This window comes from Leptodactylus fuscus, chromosome 3 (genome assembly GCF_031893055.1).
Source record: "Leptodactylus fuscus isolate aLepFus1 chromosome 3, aLepFus1.hap2, whole genome shotgun sequence".
Lineage (NCBI taxonomy): Eukaryota > Metazoa > Chordata > Amphibia > Anura > Leptodactylidae > Leptodactylus > Leptodactylus fuscus.
Genome location: NC_134267.1, coordinates 128,770,855 through 128,797,594, shown reverse-complemented (window position 1 = coordinate 128,797,594; position 26,740 = coordinate 128,770,855). Strand labels below are relative to the sequence as shown.

The 26,740-nt window shown below is 43.3% G+C and overlaps 1 protein-coding gene across 2 annotated transcripts in view; it reads left to right on the top strand.

The window, feature by feature from the left end:
* The window catches only part of KCNQ5 (potassium voltage-gated channel subfamily Q member 5), a 504,835-nt gene that overhangs the window by 426,012 nt on the left and 52,083 nt on the right, over positions 1-26,740 (top strand). The window contains exons 8-9 of one of the 2 annotated variants that reach the window (XM_075268351.1): positions 15,777-15,871; positions 18,700-18,726. In XM_075268351.1, the coding sequence (XP_075124452.1) occupies positions 15,777-15,871; positions 18,700-18,726 (122 nt within the window). The remainder of the gene's footprint in view (positions 1-15,776; positions 15,872-18,699; positions 18,727-26,740) is intronic. The other variant, XM_075268353.1, reaches the window with a different exon arrangement.

The window sequence follows — 26,740 nt, the reverse complement described above, 5'->3', positions numbered from 1 at the left end:
GTTTCCAACTCGTAGCTGGGGTCAATCTAACAGCGGAGGAGGAGGCGGTGGCGGAGGAGGAGGCGGTGGCGGAGGAGGAGGCGGTAGAAGAGGAGGAGGAGGGGGGTGTTCTTCTCGTGTCCCTGCCAGGAATGTTAGGCGGGGAGACGAGGTACACCGGGCCAGTTTGGGAAGCAGTCCCAGCCTCAACTACATTCACCCAGTGTGCCGTCAGTGAAATGTAGCGTCCCTGTCCGCATGCACTTGTCCACGCGTCGGTGGTCAAGTGGACCTTTGTGCAAAGCGCGGAACTAAGGGCCCGCCTGATGTTGAGTGACACGTGCTGGTGCAAGGCGGGGACGGCACACCGGGAGAAGTAGTGACGGCTAGGGACGGCATAGCGAGGTGCCGCAGTTGCCATCAGGTCCAGGAAGGCGGGAGTTTCAACAAGCCGGAACGCCAACATCTCCTGGGCCAGCAGTTTAGCGATGTTGGCGTTCAAGGCTTGCGCGTGTGGGTGGTTAGCAGTGTATTTCTGCCGCCGCTCCAATGTCTGAGAGATGGTGGGTTGTTGTAAAGAAACGCCTGATGGTGCCTTTGATGGTGCAGGAGAAGGAGATAAGACAGGACCAGGGGAGGATGAGGTAGAAGTCAACAAAGTGGCGGAGGCAGATGAAGTGGTGTCCTGGCTCGTCCTCTGGAGTGCATCGCCAGCACAGTCAGCAGTGGCAGTGGCAGAGGCAGAGGCAGAGGCAGTGGCAGTGGCGTGAACGGCAGTCGGCCTTTGTCCTGCCGTTGCTGCCTGCCACTGATTCCAGTGCTTGGATTCCAAATGACGGCGCATTGAAGTGGTGGACAGGTTGCTCTTCTCAGAGCCCCTAATCAATTTCGAGAGGCAAATTGTGCAGACAACACTATATCTGTCCTCGGCGCATTCCTTGAAAAAACTCCACACCTTCGAGAAACGTGCCCTCGAGGTGGGAGTTTTTCGGGGCTGGGTACGAACTGGAACATCTTGGGAGATTCCGGGTGTGGCCTGGCTTCGCCTAAGCTGCTGACCTCTGCCTCTGCCTCTAGCTACCCTTTTTGGTGCTGCACCTGCCTCAACATCCACACTACTTTCCCCGCTTGACATCCCCCCTGTCCAGGTCGGGTCAGTGTCCTCATCATCCACCACTTCCTCTTCCAACTCCTGTCTCATCTCCTCCTCCCGCACAATGCGCCGGTCAACTGGATGCCCTGACGGCAACTGCGTCACATCATCGTCGATGAGGGTGGGTTGCTGGTCATCCACCACCAAATCGAACGGAGATGGAGGAGACTCTAGTGTTTGAGCATCTGGATACAGATGCTCCTCTGTTAGGTTCGTGGAATCGTGACGTGGAGAGGCAGGTTGAGGGACAATGAAAGGAGCGGAGAACAGCTCTGGGGAGCAGGGACAGTTTGGGTTATTGTTCTGTAAAGCTTCGGAATTTTGGGAGGAAGGAAGACAAGACTGTTGGGTAATAGGAGGAGAGGAGGCAGAGTCTGACTGGCTGCTGGACAATGTGCTGTAAGCGTTCTCTGACAGCCATTGCAAGACCTGTTCCTGGTTCTCGGGCCTACTAAGGTTTGTACCCTGCAGTTTAGTTAATGTGGCAAGCAACCCTGGCACTGTGGAGTGGCGCAATGCTTGCTGCCCCACAGGAGTAGGCACGGGACGCCCTGTGGCTTCACTGCTACCTTGCTCCCCAGAACCATTCCCCCGACCTCGCCCACGGCCTCGTCCACGTCCCTTTCCGGGAGCCTTGCGCATTTTGAATTCCTAGTTAGAAATTGGCACTGTATACCAGTAGTAAAAATTGTGGGTGCACGTAACCCCAATATATTCTTTGAATTCCCAGTCAGAAACTGGCACTATATGGCAGTAGCAAGAAATGAGGGTATTTGTATTCCCAATATACTCTTTGAATTCCCAGTCAGACAATGGCACTGTATACCAGTAGTAAAAATTGTGGGTGCACGTAACCCCAATATATTCTTTGAATTCCCAGTCAGAAACTGGCACTATATGGCAGTAGCAAGAAATGAGGGTATTTATAACCCCAATATATTCTTTGAATTCCCAGTCAGACAATGGCACTGTATACCAGTAGTAAAAATTGTGGGTGCACGTAACCCCAATATATTCTTTGAATTCCCAGTCAGAAACTGGCACTATATGGCAGTAGCAAGAAATGAGGGTATTTGTATTCCCAATATACTCTTTGAATTCCCAGTCAGACAATGGCACTGTATACCAGTAGTAAAAATTGTGGGTGCACGTAACCCCAATATATTCTTTGAATTCCCAGTCAGACACTGGCACTATATGGCAGTAGCAAGAAATGAGGGTATTTGTATTCCCAATATATTCTTTGAATTCCCAGTCAGACAATGGCACTGTATACCAGTAGTAAAAATTGTGGGTGCACGTAACCCCAATATATTCTTTGAATTACCAGTCAGAAACTGGCACTATATGGCAGTAGCAAGAAATGAGGGTATTTATAACCCCAATATATTCTTTGAATTCCCAGTCAGACAATGGCACTGTATACCAGTAGTAAAAATTGTGGGTGCACGTAACCCCAATATATTCTTTGAATTCCCAGTCAGAAACTGGCACTATATGGCAGTAGCAAGAAATGAGGGTATTTATAACCCCAATATATTCTTTGAATTCCCAGTCAGACAATGGCACTGTATACCAGTAGTAAAAATTGTGGGTGCACGTAACCCCAATATATTCTTTGAATTCCCAGTCAGAAACTGGCACTATATGGCAGTAGCAAGAAATGAGGGTATTTGTATTCCCAATATACTCTTTGAATTCCCAGTCAGACAATGGCACTGTATACCAGTAGTAAAAATTGTGGGTGCACGTAACCCCAATATATTCTTTGAATTCCCAGTCAGAAACTGGCACTATATGGCAGTAGCAAGAAATGAGGGTATTTGTATTCCCAATATACTCTTTGAATTCCCAGTCAGACAATGGCACTGTATACCAGTAGTAAAAATTGTGGGTGCACGTAACCCCAATATATTCTTTGAATTCCCAGTCAGACACTGGCACTATATGGCAGTAGCAAGAAATGAGGGTATTTGTATTCCCAATATACTCTTTGAATTCCCAGTCAGACAATGGCACTGTATACCAGTAGTAAAAATTGTGGGTGCACGTAACCCCAATATATTCTTTGAATTACCAGTCAGAAACTGGCACTATATGGCAGTAGCAAGAAATGAGGGTATTTATAACCCCAATATATTCTTTGAATTCCCAGTCAGACAATGGCACTGTATACCAGTAGTAAAAATTGTGGGTGCACGTAACCCCAATATATTCTTTGAATTCCCAGTCAGAAACTGGCACTATATGGCAGTAGCAAGAAATGAGGGTATTTGTATTCCCAATATACTCTTTGAATTCCCAGTCAGACAATGGCACTGTATACCAGTAGTAAAAATTGTGGGTGCACGTAACCCCAATATATTCTTTGAATTCCCAGTCAGACACTGGCACTATATGGCAGTAGCAAGAAATGAGGGTATTTGTATTCCCAATATATTCTTTGAATTCCCAGTCAGACAATGGCACTGTATACCAGTAGTAAAAATTGTGGGTGCACGTAACCCCAATATATTCTTTGAATTACCAGTCAGAAACTGGCACTATATGGCAGTAGCAAGAAATGAGGGTATTTATAACCCCAATATATTCTTTGAATTCCCAGTCAGACAATGGCACTGTATACCAGTAGTAAAAATTGTGGGTGCACGTAACCCCAATATATTCTTTGAATTCCCAGTCAGAAACTGGCACTATATGGCAGTAGCAAGAAATGAGGGTATTTATAACCCCAATATATTCTTTGAATTCCCAGTCAGACAATGGCACTGTATACCAGTAGTAAAAATTGTGGGTGCACGTAACCCCAATATATTCTTTGAATTCCCAGTCAGAAACTGGCACTATATGGCAGTAGCAAGAAATGAGGGTATTTGTATTCCCAATATACTCTTTGAATTCCCAGTCAGACAATGGCACTGTATACCAGTAGTAAAAATTGTGGGTGCACGTAACCCCAATATATTCTTTGAATTCCCAGTCAGAAACTGGCACTATATGGCAGTAGCAAGAAATGAGGGTATTTGTATTCCCAATATACTCTTTGAATTCCCAGTCAGACAATGGCACTGTATACCAGTAGTAAAAATTGTGGGTGCACGTAACCCCAATATATTCTTTGAATTCCCAGTCAGACACTGGCACTATATGGCAGTAGCAAGAAATGAGGGTATTTGTATTCCCAATATACTCTTTGAATTCCCAGTCAGACAATGGCACTGTATACCAGTAGTAAAAATTGTGGGTGCACGTAACCCCAATATATTCTTTGAATTACCAGTCAGAAACTGGCACTATATGGCAGTAGCAAGAAATGAGGGTATTTATAACCCCAATATATTCTTTGAATTCCCAGTCAGACAATGGCACTGTATACCAGTAGTAAAAATTGTGGGTGCACGTAACCCCAATATATTCTTTGAATTCCCAGTCAGAAACTGGCACTATATGGCAGTAGCAAGAAATGAGGGTATTTGTATTCCCAATATACTCTTTGAATTCCCAGTCAGACAATGGCACTGTATACCAGTAGTAAAAATTGTGGGTGCACGTAACCCCAATATATTCTTTGAATTCCCAGTCAGACACTGGCACTATATGGCAGTAGCAAGAAATGAGGGTATTTGTATTCCCAATATATTCTTTGAATTCCCAGTCAGACAATGGCACTGTATACCAGTAGTAAAAATTGTGGGTGCACGTAACCCCAATATATTCTTTGAATTACCAGTCAGAAACTGGCACTATATGGCAGTAGCAAGAAATGAGGGTATTTGTATTCCCAATATATTCTTTGAATTCCCAGTCAGACAATGGCACTGTATACCAGTAGTAAAAATTGTGGGTGCACGTAACCCCAATATATTCTTTGAATTACCAGTCAGAAACTGGCACTATATGGCAGTAGCAAGAAATGAGGGTATTTATAACCCCAATATATTCTTTGAATTCCCAGTCAGACAATGGCACTGTATACCAGTAGTAAAAATTGTGGGTGCACGTAACCCCAATATATTCTTTGAATTCCCAGTCAGAAACTGGCACTATATGGCAGTAGCAAGAAATGAGGGTATTTATAACCCCAATATATTCTTTGAATTCCCAGTCAGACAATGGCACTGTATACCAGTAGTAAAAATTGTGGGTGCACGTAACCCCAATATATTCTTTGAATTCCCAGTCAGAAACTGGCACTATATGGCAGTAGCAAGAAATGAGGGTATTTGTATTCCCAATATACTCTTTGAATTCCCAGTCAGACAATGGCACTGTATACCAGTAGTAAAAATTGTGGGTGCACGTAACCCCAATATATTCTTTGAATTCCCAGTCAGAAACTGGCACTATATGGCAGTAGCAAGAAATGAGGGTATTTGTATTCCCAATATACTCTTTGAATTCCCAGTCAGACAATGGCACTGTATACCAGTAGTAAAAATTGTGGGTGCACGTAACCCCAATATATTCTTTGAATTCCCAGTCAGACACTGGCACTATATGGCAGTAGCAAGAAATGAGGGTATTTGTATTCCCAATATACTCTTTGAATTCCCAGTCAGACAATGGCACTGTATACCAGTAGTAAAAATTGTGGGTGCACGTAACCCCAATATATTCTTTGAATTACCAGTCAGAAACTGGCACTATATGGCAGTAGCAAGAAATGAGGGTATTTATAACCCCAATATATTCTTTGAATTCCCAGTCAGACAATGGCACTGTATACCAGTAGTAAAAATTGTGGGTGCACGTAACCCCAATATATTCTTTGAATTCCCAGTCAGAAACTGGCACTATATGGCAGTAGCAAGAAATGAGGGTATTTGTATTCCCAATATACTCTTTGAATTCCCAGTCAGACAATGGCACTGTATACCAGTAGTAAAAATTGTGGGTGCACGTAACCCCAATATATTCTTTGAATTCCCAGTCAGACACTGGCACTATATGGCAGTAGCAAGAAATGAGGGTATTTGTATTCCCAATATATTCTTTGAATTCCCAGTCAGACAATGGCACTGTATACCAGTAGTAAAAATTGTGGGTGCACGTAACCCCAATATATTCTTTGAATTACCAGTCAGAAACTGGCACTATATGGCAGTAGCAAGAAATGAGGGTATTTGTATTCCCAATATATTCTTTGAATTCCCAGTCAGACAATGGCACTGTATACCAGTAGTAAAAATTGTGGGTGTATATAGCCCCAATTCTATTGCTAGGGGACTTGCAGGGTATTTCTGGGGTGAAGGTGGGGGGGCACACCGTTGGAACGGGTATCGGGGTATATATCGGGTATACGGGAATACACTGACAGTGTATTCCATTCAGGATCCTGGGAAAGCTGGGTTGCGGCGATTGAGCCCGTCAGTGCCACGTTACACTGACAAGCTTCTCCCTGGAATTTAGCTCTTACAAGAGCTGTTGGTTGTCTTCTCCTTCCTATCCTAGCCTGTCCCTGCCTACCCAGAATCTAAGCCCTAGCTAGCTGGACGGAAACCTCCGTCCTCGGTGAATTGCAAGCTCAGAATGACGCGAAGCTGGGCGTCGCTGTTCTTTTAAATTAGAGGTCACATGTTTTCGGCAGCCAATGGGTTTTGCCTACTTTTTTCAACGTCACCGGTGTCGTAGTTCCTGTCCCACCTACCCAGCGCTGTTATTGGAGCAAAAAAGGCGCCAGGGAAGGTGGGAGGGGAATCGAGTAATGGCGCACTTTACCACGCGGTGTTCGATTCGATTCGAACATGCCGAACAGCCTAATATCCGATCGAACATGAGTTCGATAGAACACTGTTCGCTCATCTCTAGTCAATATACCACTTATTAGGCTTCTTTTCTCTGCATCTTCACTCAGACTCCTGTACTCCCCATCACACATAGAAGTCTATGAGTAGGGGAGAGGAAGAAGAATGCTGCTCCTGGATAGTCAATTGATTTATTGCCTCATTTTATGCAGTGGTAGAGTATTACCATGCAGCGTCAAAAGAGCTATCTCACTCCGGGTAACAGAGTGTGTCTTTTCCAGCAGCCTCCTCCTTCCTCTCCCCTCATTATAGGCTTTAATGTAAGAAGTAACTTATATTCAGTACTATTCATTTAAGAAACATTGTTGACACAGATGCACAACTCTTAATAAGAAAATACTTAATTAATAAGTTACTAGTGATGAGCGAACAGCATTCGATCGAGTACATGTTCGATCGGATATCAGGCTGTTCGAGATGTTTGATTCGAGTCGAAACACCAGGTGGCAAACTCACTAAAAATTTGATTCCCCTCCCACCTTCCCTGGCGCTTTTTTTACACCAATAACTGCGCAGGGGAGGTGGGACAGAAACTATGACAATGCAATGGTCAAGTGGCGCCCAACGTGGGGCTACGGCCATAGGACCACCTCGGACGACCAACCCGTGCCGGACCCTTGACGTTGGACGGCGTCTCACCGACCCGAGGCCTGATCACCCTCATTAGAGTCACGGTAAGTGTATGCATATTCATATATGTGTCATTTGCTTGTGGCTGTCGGTGTGTCGTTGTTTGGCTGACAGGTGATCCAGTTGGATCGATTGTCCAGCCCGAGTGATACGGACAGGTGGGTCCTGGAGCCGTAGCCTGAACTTGTTTTTCCTCACCGGTATATATATATATATATATATATATATATATATATATATATATGTATATCACCGAGTGTTCAGTCATTTGTGTTGCTTCAGGATTCCGGGAGTTGAATTTCTTGCCCTTTTTGATATAGAGTAGTATATGTGATCTTTTTGGACGGTCGCAACTATTGGTCCATAGCATTAGGCCGTCACGGGAGTAGGACGGGTGCTGTTGAATGATTTGATTATTGGTTCATAGCATTAGGCCGTCAAGGGAGTAGGACGGGTGCTGTTGGATCGTTTGACTTGATATTGCCCAGTGACCTGACAACAAGAGTCTGAAACCGGTAAAGGTGACCTTGTTGGTGGTTGTGGGGTCACATATCCGCCGAGTGCACAGGCAGATAAGCAATATCTGGGACCTTGATAATGTTGCGGTTGTTCAAAAGGAAACATGTTTTGCCCGACGGGGCACAGATTGCTGTTGATTTGGTTCGAATCAGAGAAGGCAAGAAATATGTGAAAGAGGCTTTGAGAATGTATAAACTTGCTGAGATGCCCCTACGGGCCGATTGCAGCCCAGTATGTGGAGAAAAATGTTGGAGGAGTCGCGAGGAATGTTGGAAGATAAGGGTCTTTTGGAGACGGCTCAAGCCCACCTCCGGGTGGCACGGGCACTACAAACCGAAGGGTTTGAAGAAGTGAAAGGAGTTGGAGGAGATTCAGGAAGTGAAGAAATATATGGTTATGTAAAGAATGTTACGAAGCCTGAGATGGTTGTCTCCAAGAATCCTGCACCACCGCCCTACCAAGATGGCGCTGAGACCAAGTCGGGGGCGTGGACATGTTTTAATTGCGGTGTACAAAACCCTGATTGGCGTGACACTTGCTCCAATTGCGGAACACACCGGCCCCAGCTCGAGGGGAAGGAATCAAAGGCCCCTCCTCCTGATGACGTGCCACAGACTCAGCCCACCGCCCCTTTATATCCGGTGCTTACCCCTTCCGGTACTTATTACCAGGGCCCTACTTCCGCCCCGACCCCTAGTGAACCGCATGGTGACACGCAAGGCCTCAAGCCGACCGCCATTTTCCCAGTAGTTCCTAATATGATGGACTGTTTTAACACTCCGGAAGCATTAGCCGTGCTCCGTGCCAGGAGACAAGTGGTTGACCCAGAAACCCAATCTACTAGTGAGAGATCTGAGTGGGCTGCTGACCCGGACGACGATACTCTACCCCTTCCTGGGGGCTCGTCCCTTCCAGAACCACCGTTTCTCACTCCACAAACCAACTCTAAACATAGGTCCTCAAGACCCCCTCCTCCTCCGGTTGCTACATCAGCCACTCCAGTACGCCCGGAAATGGTCTTGCCAGCTAGGCCTCCGGCAGCCCTGCTCCAACCCGCTGAGCAATGGGGCAACAGAACCTGCAAGAGCTATGTAGGGAACACAGGCCGCCAGATTGTCTTGACAGTGGGACTAGGAGATATTACCACCACCACTGCTGATGTTATTGTAAATCCTGCCAATGAACAGCTGAAACCTGGGAGCCAATGACTGATTGCCAGTGCATCCGGATACAAGACATATATGCTTACAGCCTGCCTGTTATCTTATCTCTTGCATTCCTGTATAAGAATTGTGACTTCCTCAATAAACCTCAGTAACCGAGCTGAGCACACGGCCCGATGTAGCAGTGCTGGCCGATGTAGCAGTGTGGCAGTGTCCGATGTAGCAGTCCGATGCAGCAGAGCTTAGTGTGCAGCAGGGTTCAGCACACACTCAGCTCTGCTAAATCTCTGATGCAATAGAGCTGAGTGTGCAGCAGGGTTCAGCGCACACTCAGCTCTGCTTCATCTCCGGTGTAGCAGTGCTGAGCGCACGGCCAGCACTGCTACATCTCGGCATAGGAATGCATTGACCAGCGTTGATTGGCAGAATGCTATAGCCTGCCAGTGGAGGCGGAGTCTAAGAGCCGCCCACAGCAGTCTCCATTCTGGTCCGACCTTAGACTCCACCTCCTCACAGACGAGCCTCTGGCAGAACCAGCCTCTGTATGGCATTCGGCCAATCAACGCTGGTCAATGCATTCCTATGGGAAAAAGTCAGCTCGCGCATATTGCAAGCTGACAGGGACAGTGACTTGGGCATGTTAGATGCCCCAGACATGCTTACCCTGCTGTCCCAGTTGCATTCCAGAGGTGTTGGCATCATTTCCAAAGTGGACTTGGTGACCCTCCTGAGTCGAACAGTGGTTTCCTCCTAAACGAGTATTTATTCCCCATAGACTATAATGCGGTTCGATGTTCGATCGAACAGTCGAGTATTGAGCGGCTACTCGAATCGAACTTCGAACATTTCACTGTTCGCTCATCTCTATAAGTTACCTTTCTCAGCACGACAGCTTTTCATTCCCTGGATATAACTAAAATGAGACATAAAACACAGAGTTTCAGTTCCTGCTTGATATGCTAAATAATCATAGTATCGTCACAACAGAAAATGGAATCCTACACTATGTCACACTAAACTAAAACCCCAGATTCGCCATTACTGGGCTTCTATTACATGATTCAAAATGAAATAAAAGCAAAAAGGTTTAAAAATAAATAAATAAATAACCCCCTCACTTTTCTTAGATGACATATAAAATAAATAAACAAACACATTAGGTTTTGCCGCGACTGAAAATGCCAAAACCTTCTAAAAATATTTATTTGATATGGTTAATAGAGATGAGCGAACACTAAAATGTTCGAGGTTCGAAATTCGATTCGAACAGCCGCTCACTGTTCGAGTGTTCGAATGGGTTTCGAACCCCATTATAGTCTATGGGGAACATAAACTCGTTAAGGGGGAAACCCAAATTCGTGTCTGGAGGGTCACCAAGTCCACTATGACACCCCAGGAAATGATACCAACACCCTGGAATGACACTGGGACAGCAGGGGAAGCATGTCTGGGGGCATAAAAGTCACTTTATTTCATGGAAATCCCTGTCAGTTTGCGATTTTCGCAAGCTAACTTTTCCCCATAGAAATGCATTGGCCAGTGCTGATTGGCCAGAGTACGGAACTCGACCAATCAGCGCTGGCTCTGCTGGAGGAGGCGGAGTCTAAGATAGCTCCACACCAGTCTCCATTCAGGTCCGACCTTAGACTCCGCCTCCTCCGGCAGAGCCAGCGCTGATTGGCCGAAGGCTGGCCAATGCATTCCTATGCGAATGCAGACTTAGCAGTGCTGAGTCAGTTTTGCTCAACTACACATCTGATGCACACTCGGCACTGCTACATCAGATGTAGCAATCTGATGTAGCAGAGCCGAGGGTGCACTAGAACCCCTGTGCAAACTCAGTTCACGCTAATAGAATGCATTGGCCAGCGCTGATTGGCCAATGCATTCTATTAGCCCGATGAAGTAGAGCTGAATGTGTGTGCTAAGCACACACATTCAGCACTGCTTCATCAAGCCAATACAATGCATTAGCCAGTGCTGATTGGCCAGAGTACGGAATTCGGCCAATCAGCGCTGGCTCTGCTGGAGGAGGCGGAGTCTAAGATCGCTCCACACCAGTCTCCATTCAGGTCCGACCTTAGACTCCACCTCCTCCGGCAGAGCCAGCGCTGATTGGCCGAAGGCTGGCCAATGCATTCCTATGCGAATGCAGACTTAGCAGTGCTGAGTCAGTTTTGCTCAACTACACATCTGATGCACACTCGGCACTGCTACATCAGATGTAGCAATCTGATGTAGCAGAGCCGAGGGTGCACTAGAACCCCTGTGCAAACTCAGTTCACGCTAATAGAATGCATTGGCCAGCGCTGATTGGCCAATGCATTCTATTAGCCCGATGAAGTAGAGCTGAATGTGTGTGCTAAGCACACACATTCAGCACTGCTTCATCAAGCCAATACAATGCATTAGCCAGTGCTGATTGGCCAGAGTACGGAATTCGGCCAATCAGCGCTGGCTCTGCTGGAGGAGGCGGAGTCTAAGATCGCTCCACACCAGTCTCCATTCAGGTCCGACCTTAGACTCCGCCTCCTCCGGCAGAGCCAGCGCTGATTGGCCGAAGGCTGGCCAATGCATTCCTATGCGAATGCAGACTTAGCAGTGCTGAGTCAGTTTTGCTCAACTACACATCTGATGCACACTCGGCACTGCTACATCAGATGTAGCAATCTGATGTAGCAGAGCCGAGGGTGCACTAGAACCCCTGTGCAAACTCAGTTCACGCTAATAGAATGCATTGGCCAGCGCTGATTGGCCAATGCATTCTATTAGCCCGATGAAGTAGAGCTGAATGTGTGTGCTAAGCACACACATTCAGCACTGCTTCATCAAGCCAATACAATGCATTAGCCAGTGCTGATTGGCCAGAGTACGGAATTCGGCCAATCAGCGCTGGCCAATGCATTCTATTAGCCCGATGAAGTAGAGCTGAATGTGTGTGCTAAGCACACACATTCAGCACTGCTTCATCAAGCCAATACAATGCATTAGCCAGTGCTGATTGGCCAGAGTACGGAATTCGGCCAATCAGCGCTGGCTCTGCTGGAGGAGGCGGAGTCTAAGGTCGGACCTGAATGGAGACTGGTGTGGAGCGATCTTAGACTCCGCCTCCTCCAGCAGAGCCAGCGCTGATTGGTCGAATTCCGTACTCTGGCCAATCAGCACTGGCTAATGCATTGTATTGGCGTGATGAAGCAGTGCTGAATGTGTGTGCTTAGCACACACATTCAGCTCTACTTCATCGGGCTAATAGAATGCATTGGCCAGCGCTGATTGGCCGAATTCCGTACTCTGGCCAATCAGTGCTGGCCAATGCATTCTATTAGCTTGATGAAGCAGAGTGTGCACAAGGGTTCAAGCGCACCCTCGGCTCTGATGTAGCAGAGCCGAGGCTGCACAAGGGTTCAAGCGCACCCTCGGCTCCGATGTAGGAGAGCCGAGGGTGCACTTGAACCCTTGTGCAGCCTCGGCTCTGCTACATCAGAGCCGAGGGTGCGCTTGAACCCTTGTGCACACTCTGCTTCATCAAGCTAATAGAATGCATTGGCCAGCGCTGATTGGCCAATGTATTCTATTAGCCTGATGAAGTAGAGCTGAATGTGTGTGCTAAGCACACACATTCAGCTCTACTTCATCGGGCTAATAGAATGCATTGGCCAGCGCTGATTGGCCAGAGTACGGAACTCGACCAATCAGCGCTGGCTCTGCTGGAGGAGGCGGAGTCTAAGATCGCTCCACACCAGTCTCCATTCAGGTCCGACCTTAGACTCCGCCTCCTCCAGCAGAGCCAGCGCTGATTGGCCGAATTCCGTACTCTGGCCAATCAGCACTGGCTAATGCATTGTATTGGCGTGATGAAGCAGTGCTGAATGTGTGTGCTTAGCACACACATTCAGCTCTACTTCATCGGGCTAATAGAATGCATTGGCCAATCAGCGCTGGCCAATGCATTCTATTAGCGTGAACTGAGTTTGCACAGGGGTTCTAGTGCACCCTCGGCTCTGCTACATCAGATTGCTACATCTGATGTAGCAGTGCCGAGTGTGCATCAGATGTGTAGTTGAGCAAAACTGACTCAGCACTGCTAAGTCTCTGCATTCGCATAGGAATGCATTGGCCAGCCTTCGGCCAATCAGCGCTGGCTCTGCCGGAGGAGGCGGAGTCTAAGGTCGGACCTGAATGGAGACTGGTGTGGAGCGATCTTAGACTCCGCCCCCTCCAGCAGAGCCAGCGCTGATTGGTCGAGTTCCGTACTCTGGCCAATCAGCGCTGGCCAATGCATTCTATTAGCCCGATGAAGTAGAGCTGAATGTGTGTGCTTAGCACACACATTCAGCTCTACTTCATCAGGCTAATAGAATACATTGGCCAATCAGCGCTGGCCAATGCATTCTATTAGCTTGATGAAGCAGAGTGTGCACAAGGGTTCAAGCGCACCCTCGGCTCTGATGTAGCAGAGCTGAGGGTGCACAAGGGTTCAAGTGCACCCTCGGCTCTCCTACATCAGAGCCGAGGGTGCGCTTGAACCCTTGTGCAGCCTCGGCTCTGCTACATCAGAGCCGAGGGTGCGCTTGAACCCTTGTGCACACTCTGCTTCATCAAGCTAATAGAATGCATTGGCCAGCACTGATTGGCCAGAGTACGGAATTCGGCCAATCAGCGCTGGCCAATGCATCCCTATGGGAAAAAGTTTATCTCACAAAAATCACAATTACACACCCGATAGAGCCCCAAAAAGTTATTTTTAATAACATTCCCCCCTAAATAAAGGTTATCCCTAGCTATCCCTGCCTGTACAGCTATCCCTGTCTCATAGTCACAAAGTTCACATTCTCATATGACCCGGATTTGAAATCCACTATTCGTCTAAAATGGAGGTCACCTGATTTCGGCAGCCAATGACTTTTTCCAATTTTTTTCAATGCCCCCAGTGTCGTAGTTCCTGTCCCACCTCCCCTGCGCTGTTATTGGTGCAAAAAAGGCGCCAGGGAAGGTGGGAGGGGAATCGAATTTTGGCGCACTTTACCACGTGGTGTTCGATTCGATTCGAACATGGCGAACACCCTGATATCCGATCGAACATGTGTTCGATAGAACACTGTTCGCTCATCTCTAATGGTTAACATAAAAACCATTTCATCTCCCAAAAAATTGAAAGTAAAAAATAAAAAGCAAACACCAGGCAATCCCCAATATGGTATAGATAAAAACTACTTGCCCCGCAAAAAGTCACTTTATACAGCTCTTAACATTGAAATAAAGTTAGTTACTAGTATCAAACTTTATGTTTTTTTTTTATTATTTTGGGATTTTTGTAAGTAATTAAAAGAGGTAAAAAATTTTGTACTGACCTGTAGAATATAGGTGACGTAATTGTTTATGTAAAAACAAACCCATAATAAAATGTCACAAAAGTAGTTTTTTATTCCAATTTCACCCTATTCTAAATGTTTTAAATTTTCAAGTACATCTTACTGAATATTAAATGGTACCATTAGGAAGTACATTTGTCCTGAAAAACTTAACTCTTTATTTTTTTAATCTACAATTAAGAAATGTATACAAAAGAATCACTAATATTGTACAAACATTATGACCATAAGTACATAACATTGGTAAGTGATTTCATATTCCATCAGTGGTTCTTTTGGAACTATCTCAATTTATATCACGTACGAAAGCTCTGTGTATATGCACTCAAGTCCTACGTTTAGAATATACATCAGGAAAAACTTGTGAAGTATATGTCAAAATAAATCATAATCCTTGATTCATGCAGCAGAGGCCAAAAGAATACCTTGATATCCTGTATGGCTATTTCTACCATGGGGACCTTATAGGCAACACAATAGATGCCTCTGTATGCCTATACAGTGAAATATACTCGTTTTTCATTGGAGATATACTAGGGAAGTCTTTTCAACATAAGATTGACAAAATACTCAGTATAAAGCCTAAAGCACAAATAATTAACAAAATATACATCCATATATTATATTGCCTAGATATAGATATAATTAATCTATTTGTGCATAACTAAGTTAAAACCTGTAATACGTATAGTCCATCATTTTCCTTACATACACTTTGGTAATAAAGTAACATATTAAATAATACAAATAAAATTCCCTTAGTCATAATGAAGGATATGACCAAGATTCTGTCCCTAATAATTGTCCTAGCAAAATAATTCTCCTAGTGAGCGAAGTATAAATATTCCTTTCCGGACTTGGTTCTTCCTTTATTTCACGTTTTGTTGGTTCCCTTGTGCTTCTTATTTTTTCCTCATACCAGGCTACGTGGCGGTTTTATTCTACTGATTCCAGTCGAACATACCTGACAGCCACCTGGCGATATTATGAAAGTATTCTTCCACCTCTCAGGCATGTATCAATGCTATGAATGATGAATAAAGCCATGACTTGTACTGGTTTACTAATCTGCTTTTCAATTTTGTTTTATCCCCTGCTCCCCTCTGCCTTGTTTTCCTTTTTTTTCTTTTTTTTTTATTATATATCCTGCACGTAGTGTGTATGGCGTAGTTATGCGGCTGATGAGAAATCGGTTTCCATTGCTACCTGGAAGCCTCATTTGAAGGCCTTGCATACCTGCAGCCCTACAAAGTAGGTACAAATATGGCAGCTGGTGTTGTTCTTCGTGATGTCTGTTTAACCTAGAACACTAGTATTTATGTCAGTCTGTATCTTGACTTTTTTCTACATGACAGTCCTAAATTATAATGTATGATAATAAACCAGACTATAATCTCCAGGCTCCAAATTAAAATATAATTTTAAGAGATATTATGAAACAATATATATTTTATTATATAATTTTAATATTTTTTTAATATTTTAATATATTTTATTAGCAGAAAATAATATTAATTGCAGTGATTCTTTATGTGTTAGGGAGCTATTAGAAGAACCTATTCTAATGATATTAACCACTGTTATTAGTGTAAGTTTAAGGTTCAATACTTAAAAGAAAGCCATGTTATAAAGTGCTTTATAGCAGATCCCTAGTGTAAGTTCCCATCTGCGTTCAGTATTCTATTCGGGGAATCCGCTAGTATATATAAACCTATATATACAAGTATATAAACCTAGACATATTACAAAGCGGTTAGCTATGAAACCATACCGATCCTATAGACTATAATGGGTTTTGTGTGGTTTCCACTTGGTTTCCACATGAAACATGCAAAGAGAAAAGTGCTGCTTGCTTTTCTACGGAGTCCATGTGGTTTCTTAGTTAACCACTTAATGTGTATTGGTTTTCAGTTCGGGAAGTCCTCAAGACTGAATACTGAACGCAGATGTGAACCAGGTAAAACACCTTTTGTTTCACATGAGCTACCGTCAGTTCTGCTCAGAGAGAAGACTGTGTGATGTACAGGCTCAAAAAGTTTTTATGTTCCACACTGAAGATAAGCTGAACAGAGCATTTTAGTTATTAGTTAGATATGTATTATAAATTACGTTATTCTGTATATCACTTTTGTAAATTAGTAAGCCTTGATCTTTATTGAATAACAGGAACGACTGCAACCTATTTTTGTCACAACTTTCTCTGCCCAAAACAGATCCAAGCCTTTATATTTGTAACTCAAACTTATTGAATTAAATATTTGGCAGAATTTACTCAGACGTGACATATTAAACATACCTCACTACAGGAGCAAATTGTTGACCCATCTAAACACAGCGTGTAGTCATGTAGAAATATTTTGTAGGTTTGCTTATGCCTTAATATAATATTTTAAAATTAAAAATATAAAAGGGGACTCTATTCTGTACCGAAAGATCTCTCTACATGAGTCAAGATTACTACAAGGAATTCTTAATTCCACTATACCTTCACATAAATCATCCTCTTCACACCAGAAATTTAAAACATAGGTGAGAAAAAAGGGCTATATGGGAGAAATCTGGTAGATAAAAGTTGTAGGGTATGTTAGCCCCAATCAGGAACTGAATGTTTTTGAAATACAGATCTGTCTTATTATGAAATATAAAAAATCAAAAAACTTGATAGTCTTCAGTAGTTGATACCTTTTTATACCTTATTATGAAGTTAGTTTAGTTTAGTTTATCCAACAGGGCTTCTGTGATTGTTGGGCACCAGTTACATACAGTGAAGAACACATTTTAGCTATTTTTCACATATTGGATTTTCATATAGCATTTGATTCAAATTTTGTACTGTATTAAATTGTTAATCCATATGAAAATATAAAGCTCTGAACACTGTTTTTACTTGCCATTTTTGACATCCATGTTTTTTTTTATAAAATCACAAGCATGAGTTTGATGCTTTTCCACCCATAGACCTCAACATTAAAGAAAAATTGCACCAACAACAGCATCTGCATGACATATCTCTGCAGCAATTGCATCCAATTATAACTACTTTAGGTGGGAGTGTTCTTTAAGGCCTTGTGGAGCCAAGCAGTTGTCTTCTGTGGGCTTATAATTTACCCATTACTGTAATCTAAAGCAGCACTACATTTGTAAAGGGGTTGTTCAGGAATGACAAAGACATATTTTTACCATGAGGATGGCAAAAGTGGAAAAAAAAAAAAAAAAAAAAAAAACTTAGTCACCCCTATCTGTGTCCAGTCCAGCTGCACCCAGGGGCTTGATCCAGTGGAAATCTACGCTGCACGTGACCACTGGAAAGGACCACGGACATCACTCACTTGTTTCACCTGTCTTTTCCTTCAAGTGCAGCAAAGACTTCCTTTAGACCGAACAGTAGCAGGGGGCACTGGAGCATGTTTTTTATTTTTATTTTTCCCATTTTCCAGCCTCCTGGCAAAAAATCTGTAATTCCTGGACAACCCCTTAAATCCCTTTAAAAAGTATAGCCATTCAATAGAAATATGTGCTAATAGAGCGTATGAGACATTAACTTGGAGCCTAAGGAGACTAGGTCTTGGGAAAGCACAACTCAAGTGCTGTATAGAACAATTGTTGGACAAATGTAATTATACAGTTATATAATCTGCTGAAAAAAAATATAAAGATATATATATAATATAATTTGCATACAAACAGAAAAATATGAACTACATACATGTATTTTCCAAATTGTTCCATGAGAGACAACTAATAATTGACTTTAATCTACTTCATCACTGCAGATAATTTTATTCTTATTAAAAGTCTACAGCTTTCTGTAAAGTATGTGTCAGCAATGCATTTGCCTCAGTGAGTGCTTTGCCAGTCTGCTGTGATGTACTGAGCATGCTGCATGAGGACTGTGGGAATATCTGTCATGTGTTTGCCTGAGAGCCTTGTGGTCACCAATAAAGCACATTTTATGTTGCGTGTCCAATAATCAATAATAATTTCATTTCCCTTCTTTCTGCTTTGTTTGCATAACAATATTAATACAGTTTGCTTAATTACATTGTTTTTCATTCTTTTTCATTAACTAATACATGAAGGAAAGAACAAGGAGAGACAACTGGAAGGTTTGTATCAAAATGATTTATTCTCCATTGAATGTGTGTTTATATATATATATATATATATATATATATATATATATATATATACAGTACAGACCAAAAGTTTTGACACACCTTCTCATTCAAAGAGTTTTCTGTATTTTCATGACTATGAAAATTGTAGATTCACACTGAAGGCATCAGCACTATGAATTAACACATGTGGAATGATATACTTAACAAAAAAGTGTGAAACAACTGAAAATATGTCTTATATTCTAGGTTCTTCAAAGTAGCCACCTTTTACTTGATACCTGCTTTGCACACTCTTGGCATTCTCTTGATGAGCTTCAAGAGGTAGTCACCAGAAATGGTTTTCACTTCACAGGTGTGCCCTGTCAGGTTTAATAAGTGGGATTTCTTGCCTTATAAATGGGGTTGGGACCATCAGTTGTGTTTTGTAGAAGTCAGGTGGATATACAGCTGATAGTCCTACTGAATAGACTGTTAGAATTTGTATTATGGCAAGAAAAAAGCAGATAAGAAAAACGAGTGGCCATCATTACTTTAAGAAATGAAGGTCAGTCAGTCCGAACAATTGGGAAAACTTTGAAAGTGTCCGCAAGTGCAGTTGCAAAAACCATCAAGCGCTACAAAGAAACTGGCTCACATGAGGACCGCCCCAGGAAAGGAAGACCAAGAGTCTCCTCTGCTGCGGAGGATGAGTTCATTCGAGTAACCAGCCTCAGAAGTTGCAGGTTAACAGCAGCTCACATTAGAGACCAGGTCAATGCCACACAGAGTTCTAGCAGCAGATACATCTCTACAACAACTGTTAAGAGGAGACTTTGTGCAGCAGGGCTTCATGGTAAAATAACTGCTAGAAAACCACTACTAAGGACAGGCAACAAGCAGAAGAGACTTGTTTGGGCTAAAGAACACAAGGAATGGACATTAGACCAGTGGAAATCTGTGAATTGGTCTGATGTATCCAAATTTGAGATCTTTGGTTCCAACCACTGTGTCTTTGTGCAAAGCAGAAAAGGTGAACGAATGGACTCTACATGCCTGGTTCCCACCATGAAGCATGGAAGAGAAGATGTGATGTGTGGGGATGCTTTGCTGGTGACACTGTTGGGGATATATTCAAAATTGAAGGCATACTGAACAAGCATGGCTACCACAGCATCTTGCAGCGGCATGCTATTCCATCCAGTTTGCGTTTAGTTGGGCCTTCATTTTTTTTTTTCAACAGGACAATGACCCAAAACATACGTCCAGGCTGTGTAAGGGCTATTTGACCAAGAAGGAGTGTGATAGGGTGCTACGTCAGATGACATGGCCTCCACAGTAACCAGACCTGAACCCAATCGAGATGGTTTGGGGTGAGCTGGACCGCAGAGTGAAAACAAAAGGACCAACAAGTGCTAACCATCTCTGGGAATTCCTTCAAGACTGTTAGAAGACCATTTCCGGTGACTACCTCTTGAAGCTCATCAAGAGAATGCTAAGAGTGTGCAAAGCAAGAATCAAAGCAAAAGGTGGCTGCTTTGAAGAACCTAGAATATAAGACATTTTCAGTTGTTTCACACTTTTTTGTTAAGTACATAATTCCACATGTGTTAATTCATAGTTTTGATGCCTTCAGTGTGAATCTACAATTTTCATAGTCATGATATACAGAAAACTCTTTGAATGAGAAGGTGTGTCCAAACTTTTGGTCTGTACTATATATGTACAGTATATGTATATTTAGTATATACTAGTTGATATAGAATATATGCATAATAAACATAAAAAATGATGTCCTTCATATCTTTGTTGACTTATGTCACACATGCAACTTAATCTTCATACATTCTTGATACAGAAGGTTGATTTATAAACCTATAGACCCACATTTCTAGCTATTGCTACACAGCGTAAGTCACAATACAGTTGAACACAGTTTAAGTCGCAATAGGATAAACGTATGGAGTAAGAAAGTTGTATGTGACTTTGTGAGTACTGTAAAATATCTAATATGACCACAAAATACTTTTTTCTGTATAAAGGATAAGTTGTATTGCCTTATATATGACATTGAAGCTGCCTTGTCCAGACTTGTATCCTAAAGAAATCATTTAGTAACTGAGTATATTACTTGATGCAAGCATTTGGAACAACTGAATAACTGAATCAGCAGTCACCACAATAAAATTTACCTACAAGTTTGAGACTAAGATGCAAGTCACATAAACTGCTAAAGAGTTCCTTCTATTGTAGACCTTTAAAAATTAGTATTTTGATATACTGAAACTTTATATAAGGTTGGACAGTCACAATGCATCCTTTCATTATAAGTATTGGGTTTAAAGTGTAGAATCGGCTTTTGTTAATTTACGATCATATATTTTAGGGAAATGTATAAATCTTAAAACATAATGTAATTAATAATATTTTTTATTCTTACATCTTGATGATATAAATCTTGGGCTGCAGCGTGTGGATTATTATGGCCTCTGACTATACAGTGAAACATCCTAAAAAGCCTGTTTTAAGGAAACATAAGTTTATGTAATGGAATACTAGCAATACTACATAATAATACAGTTCAAGTTAATGCAGTTTTATTTTACATATTCTTTTGATTTATGAATTAATGTTTTATTAGTTGGATTAAAGGAGCTATCCAACTATGACAATGCATGTCCATATTAGGCCATATAGATATCATATACTGTCTACCAATAAGTATTTGGACACCTGTGGTAAAATAGAAAAACAACATTTCTTCATATTCAATAGTTGGTAGAACCCAGCAGATGCCTCCTTACGGATGGTATTGATCAACACAATACTCCCAGATGCCTGTTGAAACTCCTGGTGTATGTGAGCCATCGGTTGGGTGCGGTTTTTCTGGCCAGCACTCGTCGGTCTCTATCTCCCAGTTTCGGGGGTCTTCTGACTCAGGGCACATTCCAACATTCACTGTTCACCTTCCACTTCGTAATCACATAGGCCACTGTCGATTTTGGGTAATTCAGTTCACTTGCTACGTCCCTTAAGGATCAACCACATCTGTGGTACCCCACAAATCGGACAACTCTGCACTTCGTGGCATCTTGCATGCGACTAATGCCAATGCTGTTTTCTATTTAACAGTGGAAAGCATGATGTACATCACAACCACAGACATCTTCATTTGCATGGGTGTCCAAATACTTATTGGTAGACAGTGTAGTAGGGGGATCTCTGAAAATGTATGGATGCTAGCAGCTTCCCCATCAATAAAAGGTTTTCATCTGGTATTTCCCATAAAAAGACATCCAGTGCTCGGCTTATTGACTAAGAATTCATTCCAAATACGAAGATCCTGATGATACAACTTGCTGACTCTTATGGATTTCGTTAGAATAAAATTAATAACTCAAAAAGAAATCTACTTACAAAAGGACTTCTAGTTTCCATGTTTCAGCCAAGGAGTACCAATATTATGTGAAAATAGTAGACTTTAGTAGACCCTATCTGCTTAAAAAGTGGTTACACGTTATAATGGGGGCCACTGGATTTCCACCTGGTCGCCACCGAAAATGGCAGAAAGAAAAGTCCTCCTTGCTGGTATTTTTTTCTCTGCCAATTTTAAGCAGAATCTAGGATAAGGATACTTCAATACTAGTATGTACCTAGCATTATATGCTATGTATGCTGTATGCTATGTGTATGTCCTTTTGTTGTATAGTACAAGTATGTCCCTTTTGGACAATCACAGTTTTCTTCTTCTTTTTTTTTTATTGCATTTTTGTAATGTAATTTGTAATGTAAGGAAAACCATAGCTGCCCATGTAACAGGACACTACATTCATAGTTGGGCCAGTTATCTAGAGCAGAGAGTGAAACCCCAGCAGCAGAAATGTCCCTAAAGCTCTTCTCACCTAATTAACATTAAATGCTAAATTTCATGAAAATGAAGCTGCAAAGCCAAATAAGAAAGGCATCATTGGAAAAGTTTCTGTTTAAGGTACTGTTATTATGTTTATACCAATTTTCCTGCTGACAAACTCCCTTTAAGAGGTTAAGATAACCATTTTGCTACCATTCCCTATTGGAGTTCAACCTTTGCTAAGGTTTTAAAAGAGTTTTTCAGAATATGTGTCTACACATACAATCTATAGACTTTATAACATACTTAGCTTTAAAATTCAGCAATACTGGTCACCAGGGGCTTTGTCATTGATGTACAGCGATGTATCATCCAGTGTCACATAATCATGGCAGCAAATTGCTGGGTACCAGAGTTATGTCAGAAACCAGCAGGCAACCCTACTGACCAACAGATACAGCTGTAGCTCTCTTTGATATGACTTTTTGCAGTGTGGTAGCTTTATGCATCGTGATATCCTATCTCAGAAGACAAGAAAAGTCTTTGAAAACCCATTGAACCCATAGAGTTGATTTAACACTCCCTCCATTACAGAGAGTAGTTAAAATGTTATGAGTCATGTTAAACTTTGTTACATCTTTACATACACTACTGGTCAAAAGTTTTGGAACACCTCAATTTTCCATTTTGTATTCATAGTTATGCTTCATTCACACTTGCGCCTGGTATCTGTCCGCTTGCAATCCTTTTAAAAATAAGGGCGGGTTCACATCTGCGCCCCGACCTCCGTTTTGCAGGTTTCCGTTTCCTGCCCGAAACTGGACAGGAGACGGAAACCTGCAGTTGTTTTCCAAACCCATTTATTTGAATGGCTTTGGAAAGTGTCTGGCCATGAGTGCCTGTGAGCGTCTTGTGCTCTCTCTGCCGCGAAACCATTTTTTTTTATCCGGTCACAAAGACTTTGTGTCCGGTTAAAAAAAAAAAAAAAAAACCAGTTTTGCCACAGAGAGCACAAAATGCTCACAGGTGCTCACGGTTGGACACTGTCTGCCAGGTTTATGTTCTCTGTTGGCAGAAGAAACCTGAAAACGGAGATCGGGAGCTGGTGTGAAACCGCCCTAAGAAATGGTTTGGTACAAAAAGGATTCCAAATGTTTACACAGCGGATAACCGAATCTGCCTTTCTAGACGGATAGTCAATGGGTGTCCATCAAAAAAATTGAACATGGGGCCGTGGCTTGGCATGCACGCGAACGGCAGCAGGTTCTAAGAGCTCCGCTCTGTGCTCCGGCTTCATCAGGTGCAGACACCGCTCACATGGGCAAGACTCGGGGGAGACGCAACCACTGGGACCCCCTACCCTCTCAGCAACCAGAGGGCCCCATTTCGGCTTTTTCCACCCCACTGGCAGGGCCACGAGTGCCGGCCTCCCTGGCGGCCTGTAGAGAGGGACGGGTGCCATCTTCCCCTCCGGCACACGTGCGCTCAGGAGAGCAGCGCCACAGCACATCAGCCTCCCTGCCTGACCGGTGCCAGGATTCTGCTTCTCCCAGACCGGCCACAACTGGACCATGCCAGCAACAGGTACCACTAGCCTCCTCACCTGCAGCAGACCCTGCTACAACCCCCATGTGGCCCTCTCCCTCATTTGTGGACTCTGCTCTCTTGGAATCAGCGTCGACAGGGATCTCTGAAGCAATATCCCAGCAGGCCAACTTAGGGGATACTAACGGTCTTGCTAGTGATCTAAAGAGGGCATGACGACAAGATCTGAGAGTGGTGAAATCTGATATCTCTGACTTGCAGCGAAGGGTGACAGCCCTTGAGGAATTTCAGTCCTCGGTTACCCCCTCCCTAGATACCCTGCATCAGCACTCCACTGTTCACTCCTCTCAAATATGTAATCTGGTCTCCCACCTGTACGATATTGAGAACCGTAAGCGCCGCAACAATATTTGTATACGCGGCCTACCTGAATCTGTGCAGACAGTGGACCTCGTTCCTACTCTTACTGGCATCGTTAATTCGCTGTTAGGTCGCCCTCCTGACTCGCATATTGAAATGGACCGTGCACACCGTGCCCTCCACCCCCGTAGTGTGGACCCATCCAAGCTGAGAGATGTGATTTGCAGGATCCATTTTTATACTGTCAAGGAGGAAATTATGCACAAGGTCAGAGATAGTAGGTCAGTGGACTTTGAGGGCTCCTCCCTATCAATCTTCCCAGACTTATCCAGGTACACCCTCCGACAGCGTGCAGCTTTGAAACCTCTTCTCTTCATGCTTTAGGAACGTAAGATTGCTTACCACTGGGGCTTCCGGTTCACTCTGCAAGTGCGTTAGCGTGACCGCGTACTGTCCCTGGCACACACTGATGATCTTCCGAGCTTCCTCCGGTCCCTGGCCCTCCTGCCTCTGAAGCTCCCTGAGTGGTCTTCCCCGATGGTGGGACGCGATGGACATCACTGATCCCGGCCCTCCTCGCTCTCAAAGTTCTCAACACCAAAAAAATTGCCCGGGCTGCTGCCCCCCTCCGGTCCATGGGCTTTAGGCGACCCCAATGTTTTGGTCGTTCGACCCACAAGTTGAGAACCGCTGCTGTAAAGAATCCCCTTCTATGTTGCTGGTGAAACTTTTTCTCCTGCAGATGTAGAGGATGTCCCCTTGTCACTGTCACTGGCCTAGGAGTAAAAAGATCCTTAGAAAGTTCTTTGTATTGTCCCTTCATGTATTGGTACATTGTTATTAGATCTGCCCATAGACATCTTTTCTCTAAACTGAATAACCCCATGTTTGTTAATCTATCGTTGTTCACCAATCCACCCATTCCCCTAATAATTTTGGTTGCTATTCTTTGCACTTTTTCTAGTTTGAGTATGTCATTCTTGTATACTGGAGCCCAAAATTGCGCACAATAGTCTAAGTGTGGCCGTACTAGTGATTTATACAGAAGCATAACTATGTTCTTGTCATGAGAGTCTATACCTCTTTTGATGCATCCCATAATTTTATTTGCCTTGGCAGCAGCTTCCTGGCACTGGTCACTAAAGGTAAGCTTGCTGTCCACCACAATTCCCAAATCATTTTCATTGGCAGTCTTACCCAGTAATCCTACTAATATTATAAATGTGAAAGTTTATGTGTTTGTGTGTTTGTTATTCAATCACGCAAAAACGGCTGAACGGATTTGAATCAAATTTGGCACATAGATAGATCGTAACCTTGATTAGCATATAGGCTACTTTTTATCCCGGTAAATGACATGGCTTCATGATAGTTATGAATTTATGTTTGCATACTATATTACACTGCTCTTGCAGCAACCTTATCTCAGCCACAGCTGTTATCACTCTGTGTAAACACACACTAACCCTCAGTGAATTCTGTACACCTTACATATTATCTGATCAGCTCCAGGCAACATGCTCACACACTAGATGGGAAAACACCTTTAATCCAAATTGGCAGTTTTCTACTTTTAAAAATTCTGGGAAAAATAAAAATTAATTTGTTGCAAAATTCTAAGACAACAACAGCTATGAAGGAGCCAGAAGTCAACAGAGTTCTCCTCAAGTGGAGCTGATGGGGATCATCGGCGCCAACAACACTCTCATTAAATGTCGTCCCAGCGATATGCTGAGATGCCGGAACAATCACAGGCACAGCGCGAGTAATGCATTGAGTGGCAGGCCACCTTAATAGCTGCTGAAACGCCCGAGCAGGTGGATCATCAACTCCAACACACGCTCATTATATGGTGTCCCAGCGAGCTGCTGAGATGCTGGAACAATCACGGGCACAGCACAATGAACAAGTTTAGCGGCAGGCCAGCTTGACAGCTGCCAAAACACCGGAGCAGATGGATTATCAAAGCCAACAACACACTCATTATGTGGCTTCCCAGCGAGATGCTGAGATGCCGGAACAATCACGGGAACAATTTACAGCCCAGTCATAGCTAGAGTACAGCCATGTCTTGCTTATCCCCATCATGTCATAATTTTCTTCCAACATGATCACCTCTAGTTCCTCCATCTTGTTAGTGAGGCTTCAGGTATTTGTATACATATATTTCATGAATTTTTGTAAATACATCCTGTATGCAGGACTTCTTCGTCTGGCAAGATGAAGGACATAATAACAAAAACCTGGTGGACCAGAAAGGCAATGGGGTCT